This window comes from Micromys minutus (genome assembly GCF_963924665.1).
Source record: "Micromys minutus genome assembly, chromosome: 10".
Classification (NCBI taxonomy): Eukaryota; Metazoa; Chordata; class Mammalia; order Rodentia; family Muridae; genus Micromys; species Micromys minutus.
The window spans coordinates 54,710,451-54,728,925 of record NC_137979.1 but is presented as its reverse complement, the minus strand read 5'-3'; the positions used below and the strand labels follow the sequence as shown (position 1 = coordinate 54,728,925).

Sequence of the window (18,475 nt, the reverse complement as noted above, 5' to 3'; positions counted from 1 at the left end):
ATTACAAACATTTTAGCTAACGAGCCTGCTGCCGGGCCCAGCTGTTTCTGGGGCACACGGATTTTGAAGTGTAGCCTCCACTTAGTTGCCATTTAAGCCAAGCCAATTAGCTCAGCCCTTTGACTCCACTGTGCCTGACCTAACCTGAATGTCACTTCTTCCGGTGGCTTTGTAATAGCAGGCGTAAGCGCACGCGTGCACCGGCTCTTGGCAGTCACTCTGAGGCGGCCTCTGATCATAGCCAACATCAAAAGCCTAGTCCGTAAGATAAGGTGATATTTGAAGTTCACTGGGGCGCACTCCCCGGTGTCAGACCAACCCCCCCCCAGGTAAGATATGAGGAAATAAAAATAATAGGTCAAATAACACCCGCCACCCACTCCGTGGAACAGAGGAAAGTCATCTTGTGTTTATGTAGGGGGAAACACAGATCAGACAAATGCACACAGCCTCAGTCAAATGCAGCCAATTCTAATGACAGGAGCGGTTCCCCATAAAAAGGCAAGGCCGAGAAGCCTGGTACCCCTGTCTGAAGGTCCTTGAACTTGAGCAATAAAGCACAGCCGCTCCCTGCTCCTCCTCCCTAAACCAGGTTCTCTGTACCCTTCTCGCTCTGGCCTGGCCCCATGAGCCTCTAGCTCCTCACCCTCCACAGGACTCAGGTTTTAGGATTTTGTTGGAAGTTTGGCAGTTAACTTCCAAAGGAGGGGGCTAGAAACTAGAGCCGTTTCTTCCGAGAATGCAGGTTTCGAAGTAACAAGCTCATAAAACAGCCTTCTCTGGGGCCTCAAGTGGAGACTTGAGTCCCCGGCCATCCTTAAGAGGGATTTTTCCTTATTGGCACTAGCACTGGGCTCTGGGAGGAGGCTCAACTGGGGGGGGGTGTCCCAGGAAGAACCAAGACCTGGCCGGCACCGCCCATCCCCTACCCAGGCCTCTTGCAAAGGCCCAGGGGACTTAATTGGTTCTGTCACAAATGAGATGGTTGCTTCCCCAGACTTGTGTCTAATGAACTCCAACCTTCTGGAGTCTATTGAAAGCTGCCTCTGACCCCCCTCTCCACATACACACACCCCTCATCCCTGTCCCCTCCCAACTCACAGCAGGGCAGTCAGCCCTGCTCCCCAGACCCTCAGCCCCCAGCAGCCCACGCAGGCCATTGTGAGGAGGAGAAGCAGCCAGGCCTCTTTTCAAGCTTGATGGGGAGCTCCTATTCACTTGTTCAAGCACATTTCAAAGGGGCCTGCTACCCTCTTATCCCCTCTAAGCCTCCCCAGATGAACAATGGGCTGAAAGCGATTCAGATTCGCTTTTCATACCCCCCCCCCAACACACATACTTTATTTCTCACTTGGCGCTCTCATCCGCACAAGGCCCACAATTGGCAGAGCTCTGGAGAAGGGGAGGGGGGGTCTAATCCCAGCCTGGGAATCCCGGGTGACCGCCCAACACAGGGTAGATCACACACACCCAGGGCTGGCTGGCCAGAGAGTGCTTCTCACCACCCCAAGCCAAGTGTGTTTAGCAGGAGACTAGGAATCACTCTGGGGGTGGGGGAGAGTACCACCCTATTCCTGGCAGCTGATGGTAGCCGGACACCCACAGGAGCCTCTAAGCACAAGCAAGTTCCATAAGTGGGCTCTTGTTCATGAAGACCCTTCACCACACCCCCAAAGATGGCTCCAGGTAATTCCCAGGAGCCCTAGGAGGAACCTCTGATGCCAACTGCATTCTTAGTCTAACCATGCACGAGTGGATACATCCGTGACGAGGAACCGGACGGAAAGCCAACTTGTCTGGAGGACTCTGGGCTGACACCCTGGACCCTTAAACTCTAAGTCTCACAATACCTTTTCGGGACTTTTACTCAACATCTACCCACCATGACATGACATCTTGTTACAAAGGCCAGAGAACAGGCCACAGGGGGCGGTGACAGCACCCTGAAAAGAAAAGCCACCAAGTGACAAGTTATTGGCCCCAGCCTCCCAAGGGCCTGTCTGTGCCTGGCAACTCTTCCTGGGCCTCAAAGTAGTTCCCCCATATTTATGTCTGTCCACACGTGTTTTAAGTGTTGTGTTTAAATGGGATTGGGGGCTGGGCTCAGGATTACTGCCTAGCATTGCAGGAATAATGCCCCTGGGTGTGAACTCCAGAACCTAACTATATCGCTAGCTCTCAGGAGATGGGTCAGATGTTCATGGACATCTCTGGCTACACAACGAATTCAAGACAAGCCCGGGCTGTACAGGAGGCCTTTTCATCCTGAGAAAGGATTAAAAGAAGAATAAACAAGGAAGATTCGGGGAAAACTTTTTTTTTTTTGAGAAAACAAAGTGTTATGATCAGTGATCAACAGAAAAACAGAAAGAGGTTTAAAGGCCTCAAAGACAGCTGGTTTCACTAATGGCTCATGGTGAACATGGAAGGTATGGTGGGGCAGGCGCCACATCCAGCCCGGGTCTGAGTCCTGCCTCGGCCGTGGCCAGGGGCTCCCTACTACTTCCTGCCTGCTTGCAGTTCTTGGTGGTCACTGCCTACCTTGCTGATTGGGTCCTTTGAGGTCAGCATGGGACCACACCCAAGTTATCTCATCATGAACCCAGAATAACACCTCGGTGATGAGGACTGAAACCCAGCCAAGGACCAGGAAGCAAGCCAAAAATAGTCTCTAAGAAATCTAAACAGAAGCCCCGCGGTCTTACGTAAAGGGCACCGGACTTCGGAGATTCACTCAATGCCTTCATTCAATGTGGTAATGAGGCTCCCACACACGCCGTAACTACTGTGTCCTAAAGGAGTAATGATTCCTAGAGGCCAAGTCTAGACACGGGAGCCAAACAGGACAGATGGGAGCAGTAGACACAGAACACCGGCCCTACACAACCTCACAACCTACAAAACATCATGAAGCCCACCCTGGTATTAATTTTTTTGAACTATCAAGAAGCAAACTAGGGCCAGATATGGTAGCATATGTGTGCCTCTAATCTCAGCACTTGGAAGGCAGAATGTTGTGAGTTCTGGGCTAGCCTGGTCTACATAGTGACTTCCAGAACAGCCAGGGCTACACATTGAAATCCAGTCTCCAAAACAAAACAAGACACAAACTAGGTCTATTAAAGAATACTGTGAGTCTTTGGGAGTTCTTTGAGAGTAGTGAGGTGGGGGTTGCTGGAGAGAGCGCTTGGGTTAGGTTCTCAGCACCCACAGAGTGGTTCACAATCATCCCTAACTCCAATTCCTGGGGATCTGGTGCCCTCTTCTGACATCTGTGAACATTGGACACACATACAGTATGCATACATACATACATACATACATACATACATACATACATACATACATACATCAGGTAAAATACTCATATACATAAAATAAAAAGTAAGAATTCCCCCTAGCCTGTGTGGACAGTTAAAGAGCTCAGCCAATTATGAAAATGGGACCAGTTCTCTGAAACCTTTCAACCCTGGCGGATAAATGATGTGCACCCTACTCTTACTAATGCCAAAATGATGCTCTTTCTTTAAACTTCAACTGGGGCTGGAGAGATGGCACAGCAGTTAGAAGCACTGGCTGCTCTTGCAGAGGACCCTGGTTCAGTTCCCAGCTCCCACATGGCAGCTCATGACCCTCTGTAACCCCGGACCCAGGGGACCTGATGCCCTCACAGACGCATGCAGGCAAAACACCAATGCACACACAGGAAAAAAATACGCCATTTTAAATAAATAACTTCAATGTGTCCCTAAAGAATATCTGTCCCTTTACTGACCGGGAAAACTGAAATAACACAATAAAAGCTGGCAGGGGATGGGGGCGGGGATTAGGGTCAAGAGCCTCAAACTAACCTCCCCCACTTTCCTGTGTGGTCCTGTGTGGCCAGTCAGGTTATAGGACACCAGCCAACAGAAGCCAGATAGCTCCAAACATGCGGAGAATAGACAGTTCAGTTTTAGGAGCCGAAAATGAGCAAAGTCTAAGAAAGTGTCCCAGAACCTCACAGCACACTAGCTGAATGGGCTGTCTTTCAAGGATTCGTTCAGCAGAAATCCTGATCTAAAATGCTAGCTGGAAGCTTTCAAAGGGCTTTCTGAAATACCAACTCTCAACTGGGTGCTGGGTGAAGCCTTTGGGGAGTTTTGGCCATGCCAAATTCTACCCTGACTCTGCCGAAACACCAAAGGGTGGCCAGAAAGAGGGCATTCAGACCATTACGACCCCAAACTCCACTGTGGGACTCACGGGAAGATGATGCGGTCTCTCCATAGATCTGACTTCACTTCAAATGACCCACAACTCAAAGCATGACCTTCCCCAACAGTCTACTGACCTCATTGGACCACTTCAATGACTTGGACTGCTTTAAAAATACACATCAAAGCCATTTGTTGGCCAAGGGTCTGAGATCAGACAGTCCTATGAAGGGCCCCTTCCTCAGGTCCCAGCATCTGACAGACTTGGGACTTCATCAACACAGACCTGAATGGTACTCACTGAAGGACTCACACATACACACGCACGCACTCACGCACGCACGCACGCACGCAGGCAACTGGCCCTTTGGAGAGGTCTGGCTGAATACTCCCTGCCTTTAATGGCCTTGTCTCCAAAGTCCAGAACAAAACCCTTGTAGTAATGCCCTGCGTTCTGCCTGCTGGTTCTGCCGTGGGCCTACTTTGTTTCAGGACCAGCCCAGTGATTCTGCCATAAGCTCAACCAGAAAGAAGATGGCTTTCACACATAAATCCAGACGCTCTTAGCCTTCCACTATATACTCTGGTTTCCTTCTGAAGACACCACCCCGGCCGTCTCTTCAAGGATCTCACTAAACCTGCCCAGACCACCATGCACCACCCTCTACCATCCATCCTGCCCACCACATCCTGCCCAGGAAATTGATGGCCACTCACAGACACGGGCTCTGCAAGCTGGGTGAGGTTCGATGACAGCCGCCACCGCCACCCTGACTCCCCCCCATGTGGCATCGCACCCAGCCCCATGTGGAAGGGACACCAGATACTTACACACTACTGTCCGTCATGGACATGGAATCGTCGGTCAGGGCATCGCTGGATAACTCGCTGTCATTGGCGCTGGTGGCTGGTGCAAAGACATAGCCAGAACCTACGTGATAAGGATTAACCGGGTCGCTTCTCTTGAAGGATCTATGGGGAGAGTGCAAGAGGACCATGGTCACTGATCCCCACTGGAAACTGGGGCCATCGAGTGACCCCAGGATGATGCAGTGCATGACTCCACGTCTGGCAATGCCAATGTGCTGTTCCCGCTCCCCAACACCCGAGAGATGAGGGGGTCCTCCAGAGCCCTGTTGGCAGAGGCTGCCGGGGAACGCTACCAGCTCCTCAGTACTCACACCCAGAGTGGCGGGAACTGGCTGGGGTCGGCAGGGAGACCAGGACTGTATTCTAGGACTGCAGACTGGGCTAAGGCTGAAAGAAGCCAGTACACAGCTGTCTTTCTTCTCCCGGTCACTGCATCCAAGCCGATTCTTGGGCTCAGGAACATCAGGCATCCTAACTCCCCTTTCCTGAGGTCTGCCAACCCAGTCCAGAGATGCTAGAGCCCAGAGGCCTGGGTGAGCTTTCCCCCCTTTGACCCAGGGCTACGCCAGAGATGGCACAGATGCTCAGGCGAGGTCAGTGGCGGCCATGGTACTGTGCCTGCAGTGCCCTTCCCCCACCATGGCCTTCCTTCCCTCAGGGCTGGCTGAGGCGCCAGGACTGAAGTGAGCAGCTCTGTCAAAGGCAGGTCTGGCCCCTCCTCCAAGGGTCTCCAGCCCCTTTGTCTTAGTGGCCTGTGGGTCCCCATTTCCCTCCCAGAACAACCAGTGTGCCCGTCTCCTGCTGGGCCACATTCCACTTGTGTCACCTGCTAAGGACTTCTGTTGGGGGAAGGAGAGGAGGTCAGCAGGCTGCTGCAGGAAGAACCCCTTCCAGGGGACAATCAGCCTGAAGTTGCAGGAGGCTTCATTTACCCAGACCCTGGCACAGTCCTCCCAGGGCTCAGCTGGCAACAGATTTGAACTGGAGAGGACAAAGCTCAGAAAGGAGACACACTCTGTCAGCCCACGGCAGCTGCTCCGTAAAGATAGCTGCCGGGCTGGCAGAGGAGAGGGGGCTAGGGAAAGGTCATGGGCAGCCAACTGCTCTTGCTCACCAAGTTCCTGTCCTTGCACTATGCTAGAGCCGCCAAAATGTAAGGGGCTGTCATAAGGGAGGTTATTTGGGTGCTGCTGAAAGCCTATCAGATCCCAAGCATTCTCTCAGGCAGAAGGCACGGGGTGGAGTGCCCATTTTTGGGATAAGACCCTTCGTGGTGCCAGGCAGATAGTAGCCACTATGCAGAACTGGAACCGGAAGACATGAATGGACAAGATGCTTTAGAAAGTTCTAGAAGTTAGGATTCGGGGCAGGGTATGATGGAGAGGTTTCTAGCAAGGCTGGCTGGAAATGGTCCCTGTGACAGAGAGAACCAGGTGCATCATGTCAGATGAGCGGGAATTTGAGATGAATCAGAACACTTAGAATACAGTGGGCAGGGAGGACTGCAGGGTCCTCTCCAGACTGAGAGGAGTGTGAGCTCTAACCAGTGAGGCCAGTTATACTAGTTAAGACTAGTACAAGGGCCTTCTTGATAAGGCCATAGTCTATCCTAGCAGGACAGGGAGGGACCAGGAGTCTGGGGGACAGAATCACCAACAGGAGTTACTAGCACCCCATGGGGCCCAAGAGGGCCACAAGGTTGGACTGCTGGGGGTTGGGGGGAGCAAGTGTAAACAGAGGCCCAGGAGTGAATTCCTGTCCATTCTGATGAAGCTCTCAATGGGGACAGTAGAACTAGAAAACCAAGTGGGAGTGAAGCCCACTGAAAGAGTTTCTGCTCTAGCTGGATTCCAACATCCTCCACCAAATGCTGAGAACCCGTGACCTGAGGTGGGAGACCTCCTTGCTTCCCTGGCACCCAGAACAGGGCTAACACCATAGTCACATGACGGCTGCTGCCCATCAGCTGGAGTCTCTACAGCCACCCTGAGGGGCCCAACAAAGCCAAGCATCAGGACCAACTGACCAGAGACCCACTGGCAGAGCTGCCGGACATTAGCTTGGGATGTCCCACTGCAACAATCTGGACATGTCACTTTGAAACAGAAACACAGACAAGCACAGACCAGAGGGGTACTACATGTGGGCTGTCTGTACACTTTGGACAAGTGACTCTAAACTGCCCCTAGGCCACTGGCCCTGCCCTATCGCTGAGGCAGGGAGACTTGTCATCTCCCAATACTTTTTAATGAGAATTTAAGACTGCTGAGACTATCCCTGCCCGTTCCTCACCTGCATGTCCTTACTCTGGAGTCCCCAGGCACCCAAGGTAACAGGGACAGAGAGCACAGTGGGCAGAGAAGACTTAGGGGGTGATAGTGGCACTGGGCTCCTGGCCAGTGAGGACTCATAGGAAGATGGTGAGTCCTTGCTCACCATCACCTCCACAGGCACCACATGGGGTGAGAGAGGACAGAGACAGGCCAAGTCTTTAAGCAGCCTGCAGTCCCCTGCTAGAACGGGCCTGTCACAGTAACTACTACAGGGTCCCCTCCTTGGGAATCCAGTGGTACATACACTCATAAGAGGGTGCAGAAGTCAGAGGCCAGAGGCCAGAGCTGGTGTTGACTTAACTAATGGGGACAGGACACAGCTCCCCAAGGTGCTTAAAAAAAAAAAAAAAAAAAAAAAAAAAAAAAAAAAAAAAAAAAAAAAAAAAAGGCAGTTCAAACATGGCTACTTGCCTCTTAGTTTCTAAAGGCAAGGGCATTGAAACTGGGGGGTGAGGATGTTGAGTATCCTAAGTGCCTGCAAAAATGAAGAGATGTTGTATCCCCAAACCTCTCCCCTTTTAATCCTGTAGTACTTAGCATGTGTCACAGCTGAAAGCGTGTCCTAAGCCCCAGACTGTGTGCTCTGTGGGGGTTTGACCTGTCTTCACATGTGTATCCCCAACACCAAAAGCAGGGGGGTGGCCCCATGTCAGGAGTTCCAAACTTGGCTGAGCCTCCTTCAAAGACCTACATCCATCAGACGGGTTGCTGAAAAGGTTTTAGAGAGGCATGGCGTAAGATCAAACCAGTGAAAGCAGCCTTAAATAGCCTTCAAACACCTTCCCTCCCTTCGGTCTTGCTATCTTGGTGGCATTAACACATCAGCAGCATCTCAGATCTAAGACTTACACTCCTTCCTCTTCAAGGAGAAAATGACTCAATAGAAATTCCTTCCTCACCATCGCAACAAAAAAGATGCCCAAGTCAAACCCTGAGGGCCTGTGTGTGTATTTGAACACACACACACTCCTTTCGCACGTGGCTCCCAAAATAAACTTGTCTCCCTCCACTTCTAAAATAGAGGGCTACTGTGTGATCAGTCATTAAAAACGTAATAACTACTCAACTCAGTTGACTGCAATAAAGGGCTTGGGTTCTCCTACAGCCATGACAAGGCAGGCAGAAGAAGGGCAGGGTAGTGGGGAGATAGAGGAAACTCAGCTTTTAAGCGCTTCCAACTTTCTCCAAAGTGCCACACAATTTTAAGGAGGCGGATTAGAGCTGTCTTCTTGTGATTACTTAAAAAGGGAGGTGGGAGATGGAGCATGCCACCTTAATTGTACCCAGATGCTTTGATGATGGGGGGGGGCTATGCTCCCAAATGTGCAGAGCTCCCAGGCTTGAGGTACACACTGTGGGCTGTGCACCCACCAGCCACTCTGCCATTGAGCTGACAGGCTAAACAGGGCCTCAAGGTCCCTGGGAGAAGGAAGTGTGTGTGTGCTGGGCCAGTTCATACCTCTTGAGGAAATGCTGGGGCCACCTCTGCTTCTCCCCAGCTATGGGGACCCAATAGAATCCACCAAAGGGCCTCTTTCTGAGGACCCTCTCCCAACAGAATGAGAGGGCCCACTTCTGAGGCCGAGCTTAGGGCTTTCCAGGAGAGCCTCTGACATTTTACTGTCAGGTCAACACCCTCTTCAGCTAGCATTTTGGGAGGCAGGATGGAGGGACTGGGTGGACGGCGAGGGGTCAGTGTCTTCTGTAACCAAGCGAAGCTTGCTGAGTGTATCTTAGCCAGCTGCGTTCCTTGGTTGGTCCTCTAATTACTGACCACTGCTCTCCGCATAGCTTTCGAGTGGCATCATTTTCTTTGATAATTGAAGCAAAGCTTGATTCCAATGGCTTCTCACAGAAAACGGGCCTCATCAGCGAGTTCTTTCAGAGAACAGGAAGCCCTTGCGGCCAGCACAGGACAGTCTGCTAGGCCCCTGGGATTTTAAGCCAGTCCAGAGCAGAAGGCCCAAGGGGAGGCAGGAGAACTCTGCCCAGGGCCAGGGCAGAAAGGGATGCATACAGGAGCTCTCTGCTCAACATCATATCCTCTCTCTTAAAATAAGTGTGGGCCTAGCACCTTAGCTCACAGCCCTGGCTCCACACACCTCAACGCTGGGGGGTGTGGGGGTGTTGTTTGTGTGAGGGGTTAGGTCACACAGTCCCACCACCAGGTGACTTATGCCCTAAGTTATTTATAGAGACCATCAAGAGGCCGGGCATCCCACTCAGCCATACACAAACCAGAACCCTTCCCTCCAAGGGTAATTTCTGCTCTTCCGTCCCAACTATTTATATTAAACCCGACACCAAATCAGTAAGGGTACAAACAAGTCGTTAAAATCCTTGGCTCCTTTGAGTGCCCACATAAACACAGGGCTTGGAAAGGCTAGCCGGTGCCTTGGGCACCCCAGTGGCCAAGATGACCGCGCGTGCAGCTGAGGCAAACCGCCCCTCAGTAGGTTCCAGCTGCTTCATTCACTTCACTGGGTAACTTCCTCAGCCTGGATCCTGCTGGATGAGTGAGCAGATGGGGAGGGGAGGGAACCTCAATTCTAAGAGGGGGGCTGACCCCTGTGTTCCAAGAATATGCTGCAAAGCAGGTTCTTAAATGTTCAAAAAAGTAGAGGAGGGGGAGAGGGGCGCCTTTAAAACATTATAATGAAGAATGGGCTAAACCCTCAGAGTTGCCACTTAAAAATGGCTACGTGCTAACCTTGCTGCCCTTTGCAGAGACCCAATTATTATCGTTAATTATACTAATTATAACACTTAACTTCTTTTCAAAATGTTTCCCTTTACAAAAAGCCTTTCATGTTTCTTATTTTGATCCTAAGAACAACCTTAGGACACAGACAGGAGAGACAGTGCCCACCTACCTTACAGATGGGAAGGTGAGGTTGAGAAAGTTTCAAACAAAGTAACGCTATGGGTAAGGGCTGGAACTCTCTCAGAGACCCTGCACAGAGGACTAGGGGGAGAGCTTTCGGGTTAAAAGGAAGTAAGAGCTATCTGGGCATGTCCAGGTAAATATTTCATCCCAGTGGGAAACAAGTGCTTGATCTAGCGTGGAAGCTAATGGGGGTCACTCAGGAGCTGTCCCCCATCCAAAGATGGCATCCACAGTTCCCAGCCCGGATCTCCAGTGCTTTGGCAAACTTAATGTTGGTTGTATTCCACTGAAGCCTCTGGGGAGAGGCAAGCCAAAGTTTCGCCGAGGCTGCCCACCCACAAGGAGGAGTGGGGGCATCTTCTAACCGCTGGCTTGGAAACCGAGTTGCGCTATTTACAAAGGTGACAGACACTCTGGGCCTGACACTGAAGACACAGCAGATCCACTGAGGAGAAGCAGCCTTACCACAGGCCTTAAGGATTCTCATCACTGACTGTCAGGCTGGAAGGGTAAGGACACCAATGGCAAAGTTTACCTACATGTCCTTGCAGTGGGGCAGGACAGCGGAGGCAGGGGCCTGCATGCCACTACAGCAGCCCCAACAGCTTCGAGCAAACAGGCTAGCTCTGCAAACTCAGAGCCACCAACCCTTCCCTCCTGTGACCTTGCCTTCAAAACGTCAAGCCAGTTCCATTTAGGTGTAGACCAGATGTCTGAAAATTGGTTAAGTTCACTCCCAGAGCTGCAAGAGCGCCCTCTGGTGACTGGAGAGCAAGCCCTGCCCTTACTTGCCGGCCGAAGTCATGCCTACATTAGGCAGGACCTAGTGGTGGAGCTACAAATCAGCAGTCAGGGACATACCCCCTCTAGCTGCTGTGGGATACCAGAGACCACGCCCCAAAAAGCCGGCGACATCTCTAGAGATAGTGTGCAGATCACAGCCTGAGTCCCTGACACGGAGAACCGCACTCACAGGGACAGGAGAATAAAGCCATACACACAATAACCCAGTGTCACCTCCAACTCCCACCCTGCATGTCACAAGCAACAGACTAAAATTAATAGGTGCACTCTCTCTGGGGAATCTCTGCAAGGACAGAGAAACAAATCCTAACAGGTCTGAAGTTGCCTCCAAAGGGCCAAGAATCGAGCTTTAAAGAGAGAAAGTGGTCTGGAGGGCCCCGTTCCTCCCCCACCTTCTCCCCTTCTCTATGAGCACTAGGCAACAAACCATCAACTGAGGTCTGACCCTGAGGCTCAAAAGCATTTGAAAGCTGGATTAAGAGCCCAGCAGACTCCAAAGGGAAGTCTCCTTCATATGAGGAAGTCACAGGGCCATCCCGAAGTTAGTCAGAAGTCTTCCGCCCTGGGAAATACCTAATTCTACAAAGGGAACCACAAACTCAGTTGCTAAGCCGCTCCCTGGATCTTAACATACAGTCCAAAAGATCCCACTCATCCCTCCGAGGTGCACACGTTGTTTCCCGTGCCACCACCGGAACCCAGCCGCCTCCCGCCAAGCCAGAGTGATTCTACTTTGATGATTAGCGGTGAAATGACCCCTTCCCAAACCGGCGCTTAGTGGGTCTAGTGACTCAGAGACATCAAAAGCAGCAGCGTTCATATTCTCTCTTTTTCTTTTCCTCTCTCCCTCCCAACAGCCCCGGATAATAAGTAACCACATTAATAAATACTGCTTGCCACTGTTTGAAGTTAGCATTGGAAGGCTTTTGCAGGTACTCAGCTGTGCGCACACTGCAACACACCCCCCCCCACAAACAACAAAACATAAGATCAAAGAGTTCCTAGACAGAAATCCTAGCTCCCAATCAACCTTTATCAGCTTCCCCAGCCTAGCCATCCACCTATCCACCCTAACAGAAGACATCTGCAAAGCTAACTCATCCTCCAAGCCCTGTCCCCCCACTCAGCAACACCCCGTCCCCACCCCAGCCCAGCCAGAGCCTCACCTGAATCCGTTCTCAGCCGTTTCCGTGGATCTCACGCCCGCTGTGGCCCGTAGAGTTTTGCTGGATAAGCCAACCACGGTGGGTGAAAGTTTGCACTTCAGGTCGGCACATGTCCACTCCTCTTCTTCATTCAAGGTGGGGAGGTAGCCACATAAGACCTTGAGGCTCCCCAGTCCCCCGCTACTCATGTAAGCAGGGTTTTCTCCCCCACTCCTCACATATTCGAGGTATATGTCAGAAGTCAAGAACACCTGGTAGGCGTTTTCCTCCATCACTGCCTGGATCTCGGTCTGCGCCTGGTCGAACATGACAGAGCCAATCTGTTGCTTCTTGATGCCATCTCGGATGTAGGTCTTGGTGGCAGGTTTCAGCTGTTTGGAGACCACGCTGTTGTTCTCAATGTACCTCTTATATATTGCTTTGGCCACTCGCAAAGTTTTGGTATCCTTCAAGTTCATCTGCCTGAAGCCATTACAGGCAAACCAGAAGTCCAGGGTATCCACACATTTTTCCCTCTCCAGGAAAGTCCGGAAGAGGTATGCACCATCCTGGTCACCCAACAAGGAGTGCAGAGACTTGGTCCACCTGGTCAGAGGGGAATCTGGGGAGGCCCGCCCCTCGGGCTCCCCCAGCCCATCATCATTCCGCCTAGCATTCGAGGAGACAGGCATGGGTTTGGTGGACTGGACCTTGCCCACACTAGGCTGACACGGTGGGGTCTCCCCTTCTTCTCCCGGAACCGGGGGCCTCGGGGCATCCTCTCGAAAGCTGCTGCTGGGGTCTGGAAGCAGAGTCACTAACACAGCGCTACTCATGGTGAGGGAGAGCGTCTCACTGAGTTTGGGTTTTGTTTTGCTGTTTTTCCTCCTCTTTCTTTTTCTTCCAGTTCCTCACAGCAACCGGCTTGGTCTCTCTTAAGTCAGCAGGGGCTCATGTGAGCCTCCTCTCTGGAAAAGAAAAGGAGGGGGGGAGGTGGGAGAGAGAAAAGGGTATTGATCTAATCAAAACCAGATCTACCCAACATCAAAGCAAGAAAGTAAACAGGCTTTTCAACTCCTCAAATTCAAATCAAGCAACCCAGCTATCCATGAGGTGCTCATCTCAAGTATCCGACGCAGCTTTTTCAAAGGCGAAATCTGAGCTCCCCACACACTTTTTCCGCGAGGGGGGGTGGTGCATGAGGGGGGTGGGAGGGGGAAGGTGAGGCAGAAACAGTGACACGGGAGGTGCAAGACACAACCTTCCCCACGTTCGCGGGGCCCAGGGACACTTGGGGTAGCCTAGCCTGACCCCCTCCCAGGACAACCAGAACACGAAAGCCAGCCGCCCGGCTGCACGCAGGTGAAACCAATTTCGGTAAACTTCCCTACTCTGCTCTGCACAGATAACTCGAGCTCTCAAAGTGCCCTTCCCCGGCATCTGGTTCCCATTCCCCCCACCCACCCCTCCCTCTGCGCTCCCTCGTCCCACTTCTTACAGAAGATCCCCGCCTGAAGAAAAAAAAAAAAAAAAAAAAAAAAACACCCGCCCAGCATCGGCGGGAAGGGGGTCAGGGACTCGCGGATTCCGCACGCACCCCCCCTTCCCGATCCCAGATGATGTTGCCTATACTCAAGACTCTCCACCAAAAACGTGGCTCAGTCTACACCTCTTGTCGTCTTCGCTTCCCCAAAGTAGAACCCAGTTCACTAAGTGAGAGGCTTTGATCTCCAAACTTTGAAAAAGAGAAGAGAAACCTCGAGACCCGCCGCCCCCGGCTCCCCAATCCACCTCCTAGAGCCACGAACCCAACAAAACCGGATCAGAAGGCTTCTCACGCTACTACTGCCTGTGCCAAGAATCCCAAACTACACTGATCCCAAGCCAGTCTTTCTCCAAAAGAAAAGAAGTCTTATCTAACCAATAAACAAGCTGCTCTCCCTAGCCAGGGAAGAATCAAACTAAGGAGGGGCGGACCAGGGGACAGGGAGGAACGCTGGGCCAGCTGCCCGAGACCCCGGGTCTGGGTGGATGCACCCCGCCCCAGTCCCGGACGGAGCTCAGGCTGCCAGGCTGGGCACAAACCCGAAGTGGTGGGGCCGGTTAGTGCCGCACACCCGGGCGCAGAGAAGGTGGAGAGGCGCCGTTACCTGGAAGATGAAGGCCGCCAGGCTCTCATCTCTTCTGAGCCCCTTCTGCCCCGTCCCTCCCCAGCCCAACTGCAAACGAACGCCTCCAGAGTCCCGGTACGCCGTCCACCGGGAGGGAGGCCGGAGACCCAGGAGCCCGGATGGGGTTATCTCCCTGGTGTCAAGCCTCGCAGAGGTTCCCGCAGAAAAAGGCACGGAAAGCAACCGCCTAGTCCAGAAATGGCGACGCGCGGAGTCTCGGCCTCTCCGCAAAAGGGGCGGCAAGGAGGAACGGGGGAACTCGAGCGCCCTAGGCTCCGGCCGGTTCTACCCTCACACTGAGCTTCTGCCAGCGCTCCCGGCACCTAAGCGCGGACCCGCGGATGGGAGGGGGAGACTAGTGGGGAGAGAAGTGGGAGGGGGCGGGGGAGGGGCGGGGAGGGCAAGCTGGGGGCGCCGCCACTCTTTCATCCCACCTTCCAAAAGCACTCGCGTGCACACGCACACCCCAACTCATCCACACCCACGGCGACTCGACCCCCGAGGGCGAGCTGCCCGTCTCCGCCTCCGCCCCCGACGCCACTTGGAGAAGTCTCCCTGACCGGCCCCCCGCCACCCCGGACCCCGCGCAGGGGAGGGGACTCCAGCTCACCGCGCGCAGGGCCGCCCGGCCAAACCCCCCGGAGCGCTGGGCGCCGAGCCCGCCGCTTCCCCTCCGCGCGGGCCTGGAGCGCGCCCCGAAATAGCCGGCCTGCCAACTTCAAAGCGCCGCCCCGCACATCAAAGCGCGCCGGCCGCCGGACCGCCAGGGCCTCGGCACTCACCATTGATCCGCTGGCGCACTCCTTGCAGAGACCTTGCAGGCGCCGCGGGCAGGGCCCCTGCCCGGGTCCCCCGCTGGACTCGCAGAGGCTGCCCCGGGGCCCCCCCGGGCCCGCCCGGGCGTGGGGAACATGAGGAGTCTCGCGGAGGCGGAGGAGGGGGTGCGCGGAAAACAACGATCCCGAGGCGAGAGCGAGCTCTGCGCCGGGGAGGTTGGGGGGGGGGATCGTGCGCCCCGCTGCCCCTTTTATGCAAAAGATCCGAGTGGGCCTCCGCCCCCGCCGCGGCCACCCCCGGCCCCCGCCCGGCCGGCTTTCAACCCAGGTCCTGTTTCCAGCAGTCACTAGGCGCACCAAATGTCCTCCGGGCGCTTCCAACAAAAACTGCGCTGTGGATTTAACTGTGCACTTCAAAGGCGCGAGCCGAGCGCACGGTCCTGGAAGGGAGGTATGCGAGCCGCACCCGAGTCAGCCCAGCGCGCTCCAGAGCCCCTTTTGGGGGCCGTGCAACCCGCACCCCTCTCCTACCCCGACCTGCTCCTGGCCGCCCCCTCCCGCGGCCCCGCGCCCCGCTGCCAACCGCCCCCGGCCGCACGGAGCTTTCTTGGAAGCGGCTGCGGCGGGACCGAGCCTCCGACCCCACCTTTTACAGCAGAGCTCTCCTTTGGGGAGGCGGACGCCTCGGCCTCCGGGTGGCCCCGAAATCCATCCCGATCGGCGGCTTATTTTTATTTCCCGGTTCTCGGGCCGTTACTGAGTTGCCAGGACCTTATCAAAGCGCAGCCGGCTCCAGCCGACTCCCCCGGGCCGGGCTCAGGGAGCCAGTGATCCCGCCGCGCCAATCACAGCGGCGCTCCGCCGGCCCGCGCCGCCCGCCTTAAAGGGACAGCGCGCGCCCGCTCTGCCCCGCCCCGGCCCGGCCCCCGTCGCACACTCAGCTCCCGCGTTAACCCTTCCTTGGCCCTCGTCTGCCCCCTGCCAGCTGCGGGCAGCGCCGGGGTGTTCCTGGCCGGAGTTCTGATTTCACCTTTCAAGTTCTCCAGCCTCTTTTGCTCATGCCTCCTCCCCCTGCCTACCTACTGCTCTCCAGCTCCAGAATGCCAGTTTCTTGTGGCAGTCTGGCCATTTCAAGAACTGCAATCCAGCACCCGCCCCCCACCACTCCAGCCCCCTCCATCAAACACGTTCCTACCTTTTATCAAATTTCTCTGGGAATTTAGATTTGGAGGGCCTTCTGGTACGGAGCTATAGCCCTGGGATCCGCTGGCCAATTCTTAGGGCGCACTTGACTGGAACTTGAAAGGCATGACGACGTGTGTGTGTGTGTGTGTGTGTGTGTGTGTGTGTGTATGTGTGTGTGTGTGTGTGTGTGAACGCGCGCGCGTGCACACACACACACACACACGCACGTACTTGTGCTCAGGTATCTGTTTGCATTAATATAGAAATAGTTTGTGGCCGATTTGCACTTGTGTTTGGGTGAAGGTGGGGGTGTGAATTTGTCTCCACAGACCTGCTTGGAATCAGGGGACACTCCTCAATTCACCAATTTTGCAGGTCCATCAGAACCTTCCTCGCACACACATGTACCTCTTTCCCAACCAAATTCAGCCTTTCAAAAGGCTGCACCACCCCATGTGTTACTTATTAAACAACTGTGGAATGCCTCCCCCACACACGCAGTATTAAAGTATAAAAATTCACCCCACTGTCACCTTTAAATCCCTTCCCACCTTCTCCCCAAAATGCTTATAAGGCACAGGCCTTTTAAAAGGTGCCATAAGCCCAGAACATTTATTCACTCATCTATTGTAGATGGTGTCCCCATGGATGAACTGATAAACTTGTCATTATGGGGGGGGGGGTGATATGTAACCTGATAGAGTTCTTACCTGACACACACTCAGTTCTGTCCCCACCCCTGCACCACATAAACCAGAGTTGGTGACACATGGCCACCACCCCAGAGGTAGAGCCAATGGAATGACAATTCCAAGACCAACATAGTAAAATCGAAGCCAGCCTGGGCTACCTAAGGTGCGCTCTCTCTCTCTCTCTCTCTCTCTCTCTCTCTCTCTGTCTGTCTGTCTCTCTCTCTCTCTCTCTCTCTCTCTCTCTCTCTCTCTCCAGTAACAATAAGAGAGCAACAGTAAAGCCCACACAACAGTAACCGGAAGAGAGGGAAGAGGTGAGAAGCAGAACCCTGGACTTACAGTAGGTGTAGCATTTCTCAACCTTCCCGTCTTCCTTCTTTAACTTAAAACTGAATGGAAGGCTACCATTTGGCTTTGGGGATTTTGAAACAGGTGAGAAACATGACTGTCCAAAGATGCCATTCATGTTCTACTGGGGGAAAAAAAGCCCAGGTTGCAGCAAAACCCAGGGAACTCTAACGGCTCAGACCTTAAACTTCATAGCCTACAAAAGGAAGCCAGGCGGTCACATCCCCCTTCTCTGTGTCCATGGTCAATGCACCCGCCTTGCCTGGCAACCAGGAGCCAACCTAGATAAAGCCAACCATCCTGCGAAATGTGGTCCCCAAGATGACCAGACGAATGTGTTCCCATGATACATCTGTATCTTGAGACAGCTACCAGGTGTGAGGACACTGGGTGGCTCTAAGTTCTCTCTGCCTTCCAGCTCAGAGATGGTTCATAGAATCCTGGGCCAAAGGCTTACCTGCCTACCTCCTCAATCCGCCCCAGCAAAACTGCTTCCTGGAGGTCCTTGGGCCACAGAGGTAGCAGCGTATCTGAAACAAGCATGAACTACCATAGAAGCAGCTACCCAAAACCCAGGGGTGTACACGCGTGTGCCACTGCCCACCCTCCCTCCCTCTCTCTCTCTCTCTCTCTCCCTCTCTCTCTCTCTCTCTCTCTCTCTCTCTCTTTCTCTCTCTCTCTGTCTCTCTCTCTCTCTCTTTCTCTCTTGGGGTGGAGGAGGGGCCACAGAATCATCAAACCATCCCAAACCAAAATAAACAAGGTTCAGAAAAGAGGAGGCTTTCAAAAAGGAAGTGGAATCTGGGCCTCCATGGGTGGTTTTCCTCCCTCCAAGTTGTCCCCATTGACCCCTCACTGCCCCTCAGCCACCCACAGTCATCACTGGCTGCCTTTAAACCAGAGAGCTCTGCTGCTCCTTCATTATCCCCGGGCCAGGGCCGCGGAAGTGCAGCCTTGTGGTTAGGATCTTCTCAGTAACAACCCCTCTGGGAGCTGGGCTTCCAGAGCAGGTGTTAGGGTCACCTCAGGCCAACAACTTCCTCTACCGTCTCTAGCATCTCACCCAAC

The 18,475-nt window shown here is 53.7% G+C and overlaps 1 protein-coding gene across 2 annotated transcripts in view; it reads right to left on the bottom strand.

Moving 5' to 3' along the window:
• The window catches only part of AXIN2 (axin 2), a 29,623-nt gene extending 13,694 nt beyond the window's left edge, over window positions 1-15,929 (bottom strand). Inside the window, exons 1-3 of one of the 2 annotated variants that reach the window (XM_080922669.1) lie at window positions 15,829-15,929; window positions 12,257-13,203; window positions 5,028-5,168 (exon numbers count right to left, since the gene is read on the bottom strand). In XM_080922669.1, the coding sequence (XP_080778795.1) occupies window positions 5,028-5,168; window positions 12,257-13,071 (956 nt within the window). In that variant the 5' untranslated portion in view covers window positions 13,072-13,203; window positions 15,829-15,929. Of the gene's footprint in view, window positions 1-5,027; window positions 5,169-12,256; window positions 13,204-15,188; window positions 15,307-15,828 lie in introns of those variants that run through there. The other variant, XM_080922670.1, reaches the window with a different exon arrangement.
• Window positions 15,930-18,475: the final 2,546 nt, after the last annotated feature.